At 43.3% G+C, this 15,677-nt stretch overlaps 1 protein-coding gene across 6 annotated transcripts in view; it reads left to right on the top strand.

Moving 5' to 3' along the window:
- Positions 1 to 12,439, top strand: part of LOC131883202 (leucine-rich repeat and calponin homology domain-containing protein-like) — a 33,202-nt gene extending 20,763 nt beyond the window's left edge. The window contains exons 2-16 of one of the 6 annotated variants that reach the window (XM_059230592.1): positions 1,049 to 1,193; positions 2,582 to 2,817; positions 3,307 to 3,443; positions 4,560 to 4,702; positions 5,362 to 5,473; positions 5,942 to 6,376; positions 6,490 to 6,707; positions 6,862 to 7,116; positions 7,377 to 7,679; positions 8,105 to 8,462; positions 8,526 to 8,810; positions 8,942 to 9,079; positions 9,194 to 9,271; positions 11,833 to 12,003; positions 12,128 to 12,439. In XM_059230592.1, coding sequence (XP_059086575.1) covers positions 1,049 to 1,193; positions 2,582 to 2,817; positions 3,307 to 3,443; positions 4,560 to 4,702; positions 5,362 to 5,473; positions 5,942 to 6,376; positions 6,490 to 6,707; positions 6,862 to 7,116; positions 7,377 to 7,679; positions 8,105 to 8,462; positions 8,526 to 8,810; positions 8,942 to 9,079; positions 9,194 to 9,271; positions 11,833 to 11,967 — 2,978 coding nt within the window. In that variant the 3' untranslated portion in view covers positions 11,968 to 12,003; positions 12,128 to 12,439. Of the gene's footprint in view, positions 1 to 1,048; positions 1,194 to 2,581; positions 2,818 to 3,306; positions 3,444 to 4,559; positions 4,703 to 5,361; positions 5,474 to 5,941; positions 6,377 to 6,489; positions 6,708 to 6,861; positions 7,117 to 7,376; positions 7,680 to 8,104; positions 8,463 to 8,525; positions 8,811 to 8,941; positions 9,080 to 9,193; positions 9,272 to 10,967; positions 11,645 to 11,832; positions 12,004 to 12,127 lie in introns of those variants that run through there. The other 5 variants (XM_059230591.1, XM_059230595.1, XM_059230593.1 and 2 more) reach the window with 5 other exon arrangements.
- Positions 12,440 to 15,677: the final 3,238 nt, after the last annotated feature.

Below are 15,677 nucleotides of genomic sequence, written 5' to 3'. Positions count from 1 at the left end.
ATGGCCAAACATGAGTAGGATTGGGGAGGGCTCATTTGGAGGAATCTTTTGAATTCAACATGCGAGAAGAGTCTCTCCTCCTCCTTATTAATATGCGTTGAATTGAAGAGAGGCGAGATCTCCTCCCGTTTAGTTCAAGAGTCTGGGGAGATTGCTCGAGGGCAGAGAACGGTTTTTCTTTTGCATTCTTGGATCTTGGAAGGCTAAGAACACGTCTCGGGACTCGGTCTACAGACAAGAATAGAGAACGGATTTTTGTACACTCGTTGATGCATTTGGGGAGAAAAATGCATTCAGAGAAATCTGTGGAATCTGTTATTGGAGAGAAAATGCCTCAAAAAGCAATATTCCTTGACATCAGTCAGGGGCAGCAGGCTATGCTCATCTCTAGCCTCAGGGCGACTCTTCCGAGGTCCTTGAGAATTCAGATTCGGTTCCTTCAGCAGGTGGTCTAGCCAGTTGATTCTGATGGGCTCTGTCAAAAGCCATGATCATCAGAAGAGGGGTTGTGGACAAGCCATTGGAATGTGTCGGTTTGTTCGCGTCCCTTTAAACTGGTCAACAAGAGAAAGTGTGGAAAATCTCGTTGGTCAAACCGCCAAGCTCTTCGTTTTGAACAATAGCAACCACCCAAAACGAACCGTGGCTAGAACGTAATGAAAAGAAATGCAATGCTCAACAGCTGACATCATGCATGAATGGGAACATACGGATGGTTGGAAAGTTTTCCATTGCAATTGAGTTGATTGTGAGCGAGTCATAGTGGCTTCTCCTGCTTTAAGCTGGGTAATTGTGATTCATTCACTCCGTTCGGTCTGTCTGGATTCAAGTTGGCATTTATCCGGCAATTTGGCTGGCACTTACGTAACACCGGAGCAATAGGATTATGCCTCATGAAAGGAAGTGCAAGCCATCGATGAGCCAAAGTGACAAATGAATCCTGTCAAGAGTGCCTCAAGGTCGAGATCGTCTTCGTTTGAAATATTTGTCATCTTCCCGTCATTAAATGCCCGATTTTTGACGTATTCTTTCGTTTGTTCGATTCCAGATTTGTCCAAGAATAAACTCAACGAGCTTCCCGAAGAATGCACAGATTTTGGATCCATGGAGAAGCTGATCCTTTATCACAACACCATCCGGTCCATTCCGGACTCTGTGGTCTACCTACGCTCCCTACAATTCCTTGATATCAGGTAAGAATCTTCTCACCTTCCAGAAATGAAACGACTGGAGGGAAGAAAAAAAACCTGATCAAATTTTGATCACTCCTCTGAGAGGGCTTCCGCCTCGTTATTCAAGCCTCCCTCATCAGATTATATAGCATAACTTGGGGCTATTTTATTCTGCAAAAAAGGGGGAATTCTGTTCGAAGAGGCTCGTTTTCGACCAGAGATAAGTATAGAGTGGTCTCAAATGGTATCGTCCAGGTCGATGAAGGTGAAACCAGGAGCCACGGGATTGCATTTTCAAGATAGCAGCAGCAGCAGCAGCAGCACAAGTAATGTCGTGATTGTGAAACCGGTTCATATTAAATCTATCCTGTTTGGGCCCATGAAAGGAGCTTCTCACAATGATGGAAGTGAAATCTGCGAATTTGTACATGTAGTACATTGTGCCCAGATACTGTAGATGGCCGAGCACGTTGATTAAGCGGGGAAAATTGCCATTTTCCGCAGCTTTCAGTCGCTCTGCAAGTTGTAGGCACCTCGCCATCCCTGGATCCATCCAGCATTGGATCGGTCGGATCTGCGAAAGAGAGTTGTGACATCCAAGGCATCACTCTTTCTTGCAGTCTGTTCTTTGACTAAAACACGGAATTGAGACACGACCAAAGGTATGCTAGGCATCAGATTCAAAGGAATCTCCATAATGGGTTTCGAAATAGCTTGATGTTGTTTTTCCCTCGGGTCCAGGGTTACAAGAGGGTTGGTGGTTCCTGGGCAGGGATGGAATTATTTCAAGTGCTCGCACTGTAGGAGGTCATCAGCGGGATGTTCTGTGGAACGTCTGAAATAACCTCCTGAATGCATCTCTAATCTTGTGGAGAATGCAAATGAACGGTGAAGAGATTCGGAAAGTGAACGATGGCCGATGAGAACCCTCCAGGAAAATCGAACCCATATTCTTAGGATGTAGCGGACCTGACCTCTGATGCCAATGTGCATGGTTAGAGGGCGTATAGTTGGAATCGAGTGTGGCCAAATTGGTTTTGGAAGCGCTCACAGACGAAGAAATATTTTTACGACGCTTCATAAATCAGTCTTGAGAAGGGTCTGAGGAACATTTTTTTTCACGCTCTCTGCTCGGCTAAATTACACATTCGTACTAAGTTTGGGTGGCTGGTCATCGACACCATCAGCATCTCTCTCTTGGATGGGACTTCTCATTTGTGCATGAGGGGAAAAAGTTGGGTAAATGACCCGCTAATGAGATCGTGAGATAAGCCGCCACGTTCTTATTCGTTTTTCTCCTATCTAAAGTTGAGCCTTTGATTCTCAAGCCAGTGGAAAAACTTGGCCAAACTTGTCGGAGAACCGTAACCAGACTTGTGCTCATGAAATGGTTTGTTTTTCGTTTCCAGCCGAAATCAATTGAGCTATCTTCCGCCCTCAATTTGTCAGTTGCCCTGCCTTCAGGGTTTGATTGTGAATAACAATCGTTTGGTCAGCTTGCCCGAGGAGATCGGGAGGATGCAATCCCTGATGGAATTGGACGCCTCGTGCAACGAGATCACCCATCTTCCGGTCCAAATCGGTGACTTGGCCGCACTCCGGGCCCTCGATTTGAGGAGAAATCACCTTCAAGAGATCCCCGTTGGTAAGTAAACACATTAACCCAAGTGAGAAAATGAATCAAAATTGATTCAACGGGGCTTCTAATAGGCACCTTGTGGTTTGCTCGAGCCAGCTACCATTTTGGGCATTGGCCATCTGTCGTAACACTTTTCGGTGCGCACTTGCTTGAACGGTAATAGAAATCAAGCAGCGCCGAGAAGACTGAGTAAGAGAGAGCCTTCATTCTTCTTGGCCGTTTTCATTGATAAAAAAGGGAGACGCTTGAAATTCCAAAGGCAATCTGACAAGCATTTCCCTTTGGTCAGGCATTGCGGAATTTCCTCTTTCGTGACGTCATACGTCACGTACACGTTCACAAAAAAGTAATATTGCACTGCAAACTTTCCCTGATTATATTATTCACACCGAAAAAGAGGTGCGGGAAAATCAATATCACCCGAGTCGAGTATTTGCTCACCATTATCGCGTTTCTAGTACATGCGTTACTTATGATGTTTGTTGGGCTTTGCAGAAATCTCGTATCTCCAGCTGACTTCCCTGGATTTGAGCGGGAATCGCATTTCGGTGTTGCCCGCCGAACTCCGGTTCATGACCACGGTGGTGGACCTGAACCTAGGCGAAAATCCCCTCACCTGTCCCCCTGCAAATGTAAGTATTCCACAAATACGACTCGGCAACGTTGCCTTATTTGATCAATAATCTCGCTTCAACCCACGCTCCAAACTTATTTTCGAGTACAAGCCAAGCTAGGTTACCACATTCAGGTAGAGAGCGAGAGCGAGAGAGAGAGGTATGATTCATTTCCATTAGAATCACTTTTGAGTGTTTTTATCATGAATATTTGTATGATGATTAAGTTATATAGAACCAAAAACAACGTAGAAATAGTAAATTAGTAAATTCGAACATCTTCGTTTTTTTTGATGTGTCAGATTGTGGTGAAGTGAAATCTGCGCCACCGAAAAAAGCAGGTACCAATTGCTCTTTATCTTAACTTTATCAATCATCCTATTTCGAGGCCTCAATATTTATTTCATATCAATCGCATCGATCTCTGAAATAAGATAAAAATCTTTTGTCCTGTGCCAAATCCACGGATCAAATTCTTTGTTTCGACTTCTTTTGGTCGTATCAAGGCAATAAAAGATTCCATTGAAAAGTTAGAATGCTCAAAATATTTTGTTGTACGTTGATGTAATCAAAATGGATCATCGGTATCCACCTGATCTTAGTAACCTGAGAGGCAAGTTATTAGCACGCCACATAGGAACAGTAGATCCGAATGAAAGCACCATCCCAAGTTCTTTGAATTGAGCCATAAATAGCTAGATCCCAATTTGGAAAATTGTCCTTGAAAGATTGACTTCCTTTGATGCCAACATCGCTTCAGGGGATGACTGAAATGAGGCCTAATATGAACGAATCGCACACTAGCCACAGCGCCATTTTGCCTGCTAGTCCATCTTTTTTCCCGCTGTTAGGAACGGAACAAAGACACGCAGATGGACACATTTTGCTTTGTTCTCGATATGGAGTGGTTTCTGGCTAGTGCTCTAATTCTGTATCTTTATTGTTTAGCCCGTAACAACTCTGTGGTCTAGCCAGATGAATCTGTTTTTTTTTTGGGACAAATAACACACAATTGAGAGTCGGTGGCTATATTGGATGTGGTTTGATGATCCTCAGGCCGATTTGGAATTTCTCTTCCTGTTCACATCCATCACCAAGGAACAGCAGAATGACCAGTATTGTTCTCCTTTGCAGTTATGTTCTCGGGGACGGATCCATGTCTTCAAATATTTGGAAATCCAAGCCATCAAGGAGGATCGTAAACGGGGCGTTTTAACCGAGGGCGAATATCGGAGATCTTATCGCAAAACTGGCGCGGGTCAGCTCAGCGATCTCAGGTAAAAGAACATTACTTATGATCATCAAGAGTCGAAACAGTTGTCGAAGTTTTACAGGTGGCCAAGGTATCAGGTGTTATTCAGCAAGGGCTCATTGTAAATGCTCTCTCGAGCTGGACTTGCACAGAATGGGCTTGGGCAATGTGTAGGCAGATTTGAAAATGCTTCGAAATGTTTAGAAATGTAGTTGCATCCACACAAGATCGGACAAAGACGAGGAAACACCCCTTAGAGTGAATGTTTACCTTTCACGCCTCGCTTAATCCCACAAGATGGTGACTGAGATGTACTAAGAAGTACACACGCACAGCTAAAGAGGCTTTAAATGAGAAGAGAGGCCACACCACATGGAATTTGATAATATAACCGCTAAATCCGTGTGAATACAAAAAGAGACATTCGAACAACAGGTTTTCGAAAAGAAATAGAGAGAGCCAATCACGGTTGATTTAACTGCCAGCATTTCTAGAGCCAGCTTTCACTTGTAAATGTCAAGTCATGGCCTAACAAATAGTTGGCCCATCTCAATTGACTGTCATTGATAGCAGATTTGGGCCAATTGAAGCACTTCCAGTCCCACCTCAATGATAGATACCAGTAGCAACCTTTAGTAAATAAGACGTGTTGTTCATCCCAGAAACCCCCGTTATTCATTACAGATTCACCAATGGATTTAGTAGTGATGCCCGTCGAAAACGGCACACGGCCGATTCTGGTTATGGCTCCGAGCAACCATTGGATCGACGATGGTCCCAAGAGCTCAGTCAAGAGGTATGTACTAAAATAAAGCGCAATGAATAGTGTCCTCCTCCCTAGATGAATCATCACCTTGGTTGACTTTCGTTATCGTGTGTTCAGATCCTAGTAATTGACCTGATTTCGCTCCACCCACGATTCTTCGTTGCATGTCATCTACAAATCAGGGGCGGGCACATTTGGTTGGCACCCCCGCATTTCTAAACCCTATGGTGTCTGTGCATTCAGTGACACATTTTCGAGCCTGATCCCATTTTTTGTGATATTGTTGTGTCCTAATTTCTATCTTCTGCATGTTTATAGTCACAGAAAGTAGGCAAACGAATGAGAAGGAGGCAAGAGGCAGTAAAGAGTCGAGAAGCCGTCTAAGATTGAAATGAGTAGATCACGTTAGCGGAGTATCTTACTTTGATCGTTTTTGTACTTTGTCTCCTTTCTGTTTTCGTTCATTTGTGTTCCTTCTTCCCCTTTTCTAAATGTTAGGTCATTGATATGCACACAGAAGATGCCCGTAGAATCGTACTAAGAGCAGCATCCAACGCTCATCACCTCCAACAACCCCATCATCAACATCATCATCTCCACGTACACAATGGTGGAATACCTAATTTCCATCACGGTTCGAGATCGCCTCGCGTGGCGCCAACTTCACAACAACAAACGCACCAAAACTTGCCCCACCCACACCTCTCCAATCATCCCAACCCTAATCATAGACATTCCAACCTAATTCCACCCCAGCCGGTTGTGAGCACGGGCTCCAATAGCGATTCCAGCTCCGGTTATAGTTCCATAGAGAATGGCACCCAACATCATGTTCCGCCCCCCGCCTCGAGTTCGGGCAATTCATCCACGTCCTCGTATTCCCCTAACCCGAGAGAACCCAACCTCAACGGCCTCGAAGACGAATTCCACAAGGTTGGGCTTGTTTGTAAATCGGGGATGGGAATAAGCTAGAATGAGTTGATCATTCTTATCAAAACCCAATTGGAAGGAAAGAAGGATTTATAATGGCCTTGTCTCGATTCCAGATGATGGACGGCATGTTTTCGCCGGGTCAACAAGATACCGCTAAATCCGGAACGACAGCACCTGGATCTACGTCCAGATTGGCGAACAGTGATTGTCATTTACCTGCTGCATCAGCTGATTGTGATAGTATCGAGAGTGGATCTCGCGGAGAGAGCCCGGATGACGGCGAGAAAGAGGAGCGTCGACGGATTGCCCAAAAGGTCCTGGGCAAACAAGGGTAAGATGGTTTAGCCTCTAAGAGCTTGATTCCTTTTTTTTTCCAAGACAGGCTGCTGTTAATAGTGTTGATAGTGTACATACATACAAACACACACACACACAAGTAGAGCGACGTCACTTGTTACAACTAGTCGTGGTTGATTTTCATTCAGAATGAGAACCTTGCCCCGTCCTTCATCTTTGAGTCAAAGTCCTCGAGACTCGAGTAAACAGTCTAAACAGGGCAATACGAGGACAAGCACCCCCGGAAAACCCGCCATTGTGTCTCCTAAGCCCAAAATTGGATCCCTCCCCTCCACTTTGCGCCGGAGCTCATCCCAAGCCATGAGTTTGCCTGCCACGCCCAGTGGTCCATCTTCATCGGGCGTGCCGAGAGCCGTGTCTTGCAAAATGCCCAAACCCATGGGGTTAGAATCGATTTCAATGCTTTCCATCCCGGGTTTTGACGGTCTTGAATACAGCTTTGATGATTTATCCGGGGAAAAGGTGGCACCCTCCTTTGCTTGCTTTCCTTCCCCTACGTCTCGTACAACCCAATAGGTTCTTTGTTTTTAGTTTGGCTTGGACGTGGCAGCACTTGTTTCCCTTTTCAGGCAATCCGTGCCAACCCGCACCCATCTTGCGGCCATCGTTGTCTTGCCTATATCTGTTCTCTTTTTCCTTTCAGACCCAAAACGAAGGGCAAAGACCCCTTATCCCCACCCCCTATAAACGCCCCAAAGACCCCGGTTAGACCCACCCATATGGTGGCGCATAGCCGGGGACACGCTAAATCCCAATTACCCTCCCCGAGACACACCCAACCCTTGCCTATTCCGAATAGTCAAATCTCGCCTAAGCCTTTGCCCTCTCCCAATTCTAGCCAATTGCCCATCCCAAACCTGAAAACCCTTGTCCAAAGACCGCCCCCTCAAACCTCTTTGCCCGGCAATGAAGGAGCCAATCAAGCTCAAATTGCTCAAACCTATAGGTAGGAACCCGGATATTGCGAGTTTTCCGCAATGTAGAACTCACCATTCTTTGAATCAAAACTAACAACGGGTTGTCCATATGCTATCTGTGCTTTTGCTTAGATGTCTTGGCGGAATTTGATAAATTTTGCTTCCGACAATTTCATTTGAAGTTCAGGATGAACTCCCAAAAAAGTGGGCTCCTCTCCACAAATTAGTCTCTTCTCCATACCTGTTTAACAATTCATTAACAACCCGAAGTGTTCTTTGTTTTACTTAGTTGTGTCTACGTTTTAAACATGGGCCACCATAACCTCCAAACCCTCGGTCTCTAATCCAGACTCTTCCCATTCACCACTCGTCTCTCATCACTAATTTTCATTCACGCCCTAATAATGCTAGGCGACATCTTCAATAACATATTTATTCGGGTTTCTCATTGCAGGCAATACAAGGAACAGCTCCGCCAACAGCGGCAAACCTCCACGTCTGTGTATCAATCAAACACTGCACGAAATGGTCACGTCAGCACCACGGCTAACAACGAAACCATGCACCAATCGTACTCGGATTCGAGGATATCGACTTCCAAAGACCACAAGAAGGTCGTTTCGTCGTCGCGGATGCAATCGGAAATCATCTCTACCAACGGGAAGAGTCATTCGAGTGCATCCTCTTCGTCATCCTCTCTGAGCAAAACCACGACCAACATTCAACCCCCATCACCCCCACAGCAACAACAGCAGCAGCAACAATTCGATGTGAAGACCATGCAGAAAGAGGCAGTCTTGTCCTATGTCAAGGTTCGTCATGGGATTTGATTATTTATGGTTGATGGCCACTAGTATGTTGTCTTTTAATTTCAGTCCAAACAAGGCACCGGCTCCACAGGGGCTTTGAACAGTCCCACAAGACACCCACAGATGTCTGATGCAAATTTCCGTCAACGCAACACCCACCTGAATTCCAATCTAAGATCGGCCTCAACGAGTAGCATTCCACAGCCCATGGGTAACACCCCGCCGATTAATGGCAACACCAATGGATTGCCATTGAGCAACAATCCCACTCCGAATAATCGGAACTACATTGGAAGAAGGGATATGGAAAAATCCGCTTCACCAGAAATGCATATCAGTCAACTTCGATCGGTAAGAAAGGGTCAAAATGCTCTAGGTTTTGTGATCTGCATGCCCATCCATTCCGAATGATTAACTAACTGGGTATCTTGTAACACGCAACCTCGGCGGATTTCACATGTTTTATTTAATTCCTGTTTTAGCACATTGAGACGCGATTAGGGATAAGTCTGCCCGAGGATCTTGCGCTCTCCCTTCAAGATGGTGTGGTTTTGTGTCATATCGCCAACCACGTCAAACCCCGAGCTGTGCAGAGTATCCATGTTCCATCGCCGGCCGTGGTAAGACAATTGTGAATTTTCAATATCAGGAATCCCATTGTTCGTTATTACTTAATGATGATCTGAGCATTTTCATTTCTCACTTATTCAATCAATTTGATATTTGTTTTGCAGCCCAAGCTAAATCCGGCAAAATGTCGTCGCAATGTGGAAAACTTCTTGTTGGCTTGTCGTAAATTGGGAGTTCGCGAGGTATGGCAAAATTGAATTTTTAGATATATGCTTGCACTTTCATGCCACACAAATAGCCTGGTGTCTGCCATTGCGGTGCTCAATTTTCATTTCCGGGAAAAGAACATAAATTAAGATGAATTTTGAACAAATGGAACTCTGGGTAAATCTGGGATGAAAGTGCTCGAATTAGTTGACCTTATAATGCATAACGATATCCTTTGATAAAAAACCAATCGATAAATATGGTTTTGGTGCTTGGTTGTGCTTGATTTCTCTATTTTTTCCTATGCTCACTGTCCAAAGAGGATCTCTGTCCTTGTGTCATCTTGCCTTGGTTCTTGGTTCTTGCTTCCTCTTTGTTCTTCGTCTGGTTTCCTTTTACCTCTAACACTAACTCTGTCTTGTCTAACATCAATCAAGTACATTCAAGGGAAATTATGCAGGCTTTCCTAACTTGGGAAGTCCATAGTTGTCCTTGAGTGGATGTTGTGTACACATTTGAAGCATGATGCCTTACGCACTCACTGCAAACATTAACATACTACGCGCCGCCCACGTGGCCATGTGGTTGTTGGGAAATGGGGATATTGTATTGATATCTGTATCAGTCTGATGTCAACTCATCCCAAGGTCGAAGGTGTCGTCTCCAAGGTCAAGTCCAGGGTGAATATTCATTCCAAGTCATCATCCAATACCCCAAGTCTAACTTGGGGATCCCACTCCAATGTCATTTGATCTATTCCTCCTTTTCTCTGTCACTCTTACTCCTTTTCCGGTTTTGTTCTGTTCATTGTTTGCCAAAATATTTTGAAGCTTTTTGTTGTTTGTTATTGAGCTGAGTGTAAACGGTGGGCGCAAGCAAACTTTTTCTAACGAAATATTAGGTCTAGATCACAATTCCACAACAAGGGGGTACAATGATAGTTCAATGTCGAAACAATTTTACTCTCAAATCCAAAATCTGCTCATTCAAATGAATTGTTATCTTTGAATTTGATTGAAATCGCAGCTGGAATAGGAATTCTATTCAATGTTTTTTTAAGCCAAGCATCATATCAAGAATTGGCTTATTGGAACGCGTGTTTTTCTAAAGAAAAAATCGTTCAGCTCGCACCAAATCCAAGACCAAATTGCTTTGTATAAGAAATCAAAGGCGCTTTTGAGAAATTCTTGAAATGGGGAAACCAATGGAAACCGCCAAGAACTCTGTCTAAATGCAATTATTTTGGCCGAGATTTTGCCTCGGGACGTGTATTTAGAAAGGAATGAACTATATGATACATTTGTTCAATTTTCCGCCCGAGCCCAAACCTTGCAAAGAATAATGATACACCTGAACCAAAACTTTCAAGTTCGATCTTATTGGTCACATTGAATAGAATAACACATGTTGATGTTATATATTTTATTCTAGTACTCGAGCGTACTTCACTCCATGTACTACCTACCCTCTTTTCATCCCTTGGTTAGTTAGGAAAAGGTTTTATCTGCCGCCACCACCACCACCCTACATTCTCGGTTCACGTCCAAGCAACACAACCAAGCATCATTCAGCCAAAAATGCCAATGTTAACATTGCTTTTTGACTAACCGGGATTTTTCTGCTTTCTTGCCTTCTCTCCCATTGCTGCCTGCCCTCTGTCCATCAATGAAACCACCAAAACCACCAAAATCACCAATGAAATACTTGTATTCGCTGGACTTGGCCTTGAAGATTGACCTCTTTGCCTGGGATGACCTTGTGCCTGAAACGAACGTCCTGGGCGTGCTTTCAACCCTCTCCGCCCTACTGGACCAATTGGACCAATTTGTAGAGCTGGTTGAGGAGGAGGAGGAACAACGCCAGGAGCAGCCTAAGCCTATCCTTGAAAGACCAACACCCACCAATTTCCCAGACCTTGTCCCTTTGGACGACCAACCCAAACTCAACACCAACAGTCCGACGCCCACCACGGTTACGCCCGTGGCAGGAAATGGGGTCAACGACTCACTCTGGCGAGCTCGTTTGGAAACATTGGCGCTTTCAATGCTGCTTTTCCTGACTATGCTATTCCTTTACTTGAACCCCGTTGATGAAACTCCTTTCAATGATATGTTTTGATTTGTATGGCCAAGGCTAATTGTTGCACAATCATTATTCATTCGAAACGAAAATTTGCTCGCCTTGCTGCTGAAATACCTTCGAAATGTGGCCTTCCGCGAAGATGTGGTCACCTTTTCCTGAGCTTGACTTTTGTACCATATATATTCAGGCTTGGCTGTACTGGAAAATTCCCTTAGCAACTACATCATTTCCTTCTATTTTGGAACCTGATTGTCCAATATGCCCTCTTGGTGTTCATTACAAACAGAAAAATACAACTTTCCTCTCTTAAAACACTAACCACTTCATCTTGACATCTGAGTCAAAACCTTTGCTTTCGTTTCTTCAAGGCTTGGATGACACAAAACAGGTATAAGACACAAACAAGTTTCATCTAATCAACCCAATTCCACAAGCATTCATTCGCTTCTATGCACTCTAAGGAACTTTCCTGGTATCGAATTATCGTGATATATCTCCTCCCTCTCTTTCGTAGGAGCTCCTTTGTTCACCCGCTGACATTTTGGAACCAAGACGACAGGGAACGGTTCGAGCCTCAATGACTGTGTCAGAACTACTCCGTTTCTACCAGCCAAAAATCCAGATGAATGGACATCACCAACTAGGCTGATGACCCCCTTCAATCCTAGAGAGATAAATTAACGGGGTAAGGGAATAAGGATTGATACTTTTATGTGTAAAAGCAGGCATGTAGTTTTTTCGCTTTCTGTCATGAACACATACGTACGTAGGTAACTATGAGGCTCTCAAGGATCTTGTTTTCATTTCAGATCTCTGATGAAACTGAAGAATCTGTGATGTTACAGCTGGCTTGAGCCTTTTTTGATGATATTTGATGGGTGCTACTGACGAGAACAAGAAGAGATTTACGATATTGATTACCAACAATAATAACAATTTAGAGACATTCTGCTACACATATGATGAGGTGTTATCACTACTCGTCATCTATAGCGCCTCGCTCTACTTTCCTAGTCATTTTATTTTTCCGCATCTCTTGTTATGTACCATCCATGACTTGTGCATTTAGAATATTGATAAATGAATATTTTTGGGACTTAAATGAAAGTATGAAAAAAAGACCGTGCTTACTCATTTCCAATTATATTCTAAAGCATAGACTTACATCAATTTGATCCACGTAAATACGTGGATATACATCAGTGGAACCCGGATATCTAACACTGGGAGCGGAACCTTTCGCTGAAAGAAAATCATGAAAGCAATTGATAAGTGGGGAAATCTCGTTCATAAGCAAGAGCCAAAGATGCAATGACAAATGTCAAAAAAACATCAAAAAATGATGTGGTGTCCGTGATCATTTTTTGCCAAGAGTGTAAAAACTGCTTAAGGCATTTAAAGCGTTTTCCAATGAGCTCGACACAAGTTTTTACAAAGCTGAACACTGGACTGAAGCCAAAGCTAGGACGAAACAAAAGAAACTGTAACTTGAACTGAAACTTGCGGCCGAAATTGAGCTTATCGGAAACGGAATCTGTCGGTCAAGTTTGACATCCTGACTCGTGAAGTGATACATAAGAGAAATACAATACAATAACCAAAGCTAACCCTGAATGATTTAGAGTTAGTCCTTCAAGATAAGGAAAACGTGCGATGAGGATGACTAGTTGATAGAGTAATGGGACATGAACGCTTAGAATGTGGACGTGGAGGCCACATCTTGAATATGCCTCACCCATTTGGGCTCCAATGAGTTCAGCAGGTTTGCAAAAGGTCACGAGTCAGTTGATGTTGTCTATCTTGATTTTGCCAAGGCCTCGATAAAGTAGATCATGGCCTTTTGTTGAATAGACTTCATGACATTGGGATCAAAGGCAAGGTTCTCAATTGGATAAGAAGCTTCATTTATGATAGGAAGCAAATCGGTTAAGGTCGATGGATCCCTTAGTGACATACATGATGTCAAGTCAGGTGTTCCCCAAGGTTCGATCTTAGATCCCTTCTATTTTATAATCTTCGCTGCCCCGCTTCAAAAGCTTAGTATCACTGCCAGTCTCTCTTCTTATGCTGACGATACAAAGTTAGTTTCTGTTAGGAATGGCCAAGATTCCAGTAGCCTTGTAAAGGACTTATATCGAATCTACTCTTGGGTAACTGAGAGTAATATGGCCCTGAACGGAATGAAATTCCGCTCAATGACCTTCGGGTCAACTCCTTTGAATACTCCACTCGTAGATAATGGAGATTAAGATTTTGAGCACGTCTCATCTTTGAAAGATTTACTTGTAGTCCTCAGAAATAAGGGAAAGTTCGATGAGCATATCCAGTTTAAGGTAGCTAAGGCTTTTCAAATGTGTGGTTGGATATATCGCACGTTTAAGTCCAGACATAGTATCACGATGCTAACTCTGTACAAGTCGATTGTTCAGCCACATCTTGCACATGCTTCACCCGTTTGGGCTCCAATGAGTTCAGCAGGTTTGCAAAAGGTCGAGCAAGTCCAAAAATGTTTCATTAGGAACATCACAGGATTGAGAGAGCTCTCATATTGGGAGAGGCTGAAAAAGTTGGGACTGTACAGTGTTCAGAGAAGGTACGAAAGGTATCTGATACTGTACGTCTTCAAAAGTATCCATGAGCTTTGTCCCAACCAAGGATTTAGGGTCAATTCTAGTGACCGTAGAAGCTTAATGTGCGTTTTGAGAGCACCTTCAAGGCTTCGAGAATCCAGGTTAGTTCGAACAATGAAATCCACATCTTTTCTTTCTCGGGCTCCTTCATTGTTTAATTTACTTCCCTCTGATATTCGTAGGGAATACGTAGGCCTTGTTGATCCGGTAGCATCTTTCAAGTTAGACTTGGACAAATTTTTAGATAGCATTCCTGATCAACCCTACGTTCAAGAACTAGCTCGGTCTGCCAACACAAATTCCTTGGCTGACCAAATATCATATAAAGATTGAAAGGTAATAAATAGACGAATTATAACCTTTCATTTTAATGGAACTGGGGATTGATTACATTCCCTGTAGCGGTTAGAAAAGCCCGTGAAAAAACAAACCAAAAAAAAAATCACACGTATATCGTCAATTTTGAGAAACTGTGTTAGATTCACATATTGTTGATCACAGCAGGAGCTCAAACATTCAAAGAAAGCCTTGGATTGGCTTTCTTGATTATAGAATTATTTCTCATGATGTTTCTTTATTCCAAGTTACATAAGTTCTCTATTTCCTAGTCGGAGCAGTTTGTTCCTGAGGCAATAATTCAAATCAGTAACGGAAGAATAATACAAATTCATGTGTTAATGAATTCGATTTAGTAACCTAGGTTTCCAACATTCAACCTCCTTTAAATCTGATATTATTAAAATTATGCTTTGATTTGAACCCACCCACAGAGCGAGCAGCAAAACAACTCGAAACTTGGTGGTTGTCACTACAAGCATATCCAGCCCACCATTATCATCAGCATCTGCATCTCTTCACCAGCCCTAACATTTGAAGGGTACTGTACAGATTACTTGGTTCAGATTCTCCACAATTCTCACTCATGTGAGTTATCTCTGGTTTGAACGCACGTCTATAAATCATTCAAGAAGATCCCTTAACGCAAGAAAGCTCCGATGATGTGCCTTGTATGTAATTGTACGATGGGCTTGGCTTGCCGAGAATGCGGCCTGGCTCCGCCTCATTGGCATAGCAGTGATGGCACACGTGGATCAAAACACCTTTCTTTGCATTTGGAAACCGTGATCTATACGTCCAACCCAGTGTGGGCAACCTCGCAAGGCTAGAGGCTCCGAATCCAGGCGCAATGCCGGCTCACGTTTCTTACTTGGAGATGGTTTGTGACTTTATACAGTAAAGCACGCTCTGTGTGGAGAGTAGTCTGAACCAGAGAGGCGTGAGCTCCTGTCGGCAACCCACCGTATGTTGGTTGACTAGAGACCGAGTGAGAGAGGACCCCGGGGACTAGATGGTCTCGTGGAACAGTGTGTTTATGAAGAACCGTACCGAAGTGTACTATGAACATACTTCTGTATGTTGAGCAAGAAACCAATATTATTCTCGTACGACTGGTTCTTAAGGCTGTGAGTAACCTAAATGAAGAGGAGCAGTACCTGTTAAGAAACCTAATGTCACAAGCCTGAAAAAGGGAGGCATTTTAAAGGTATAATTCAACTTTTTATATTAACCTGAAAAATATTTTTATACCGACTTGGCATTTGTATTTCAAAGTAAAATTCTTGAACAAAGTATTTTTTCAGACCATTCATAACGCAACGTAACTTTTTTTTTGGTATTCTTTCTTGTGGTGTCGAGGCATAACCAATCTACATTTGTTGAATAAATAAAT

This window comes from Tigriopus californicus, chromosome 7 (genome assembly GCF_007210705.1).
Source record: "Tigriopus californicus strain San Diego chromosome 7, Tcal_SD_v2.1, whole genome shotgun sequence".
Taxonomy (NCBI): domain Eukaryota; kingdom Metazoa; phylum Arthropoda; class Copepoda; order Harpacticoida; family Harpacticidae; genus Tigriopus; species Tigriopus californicus.
Note: the sequence above shows the minus strand (reverse complement) of the source record. Positions and strands in the feature narration are given on the sequence as shown.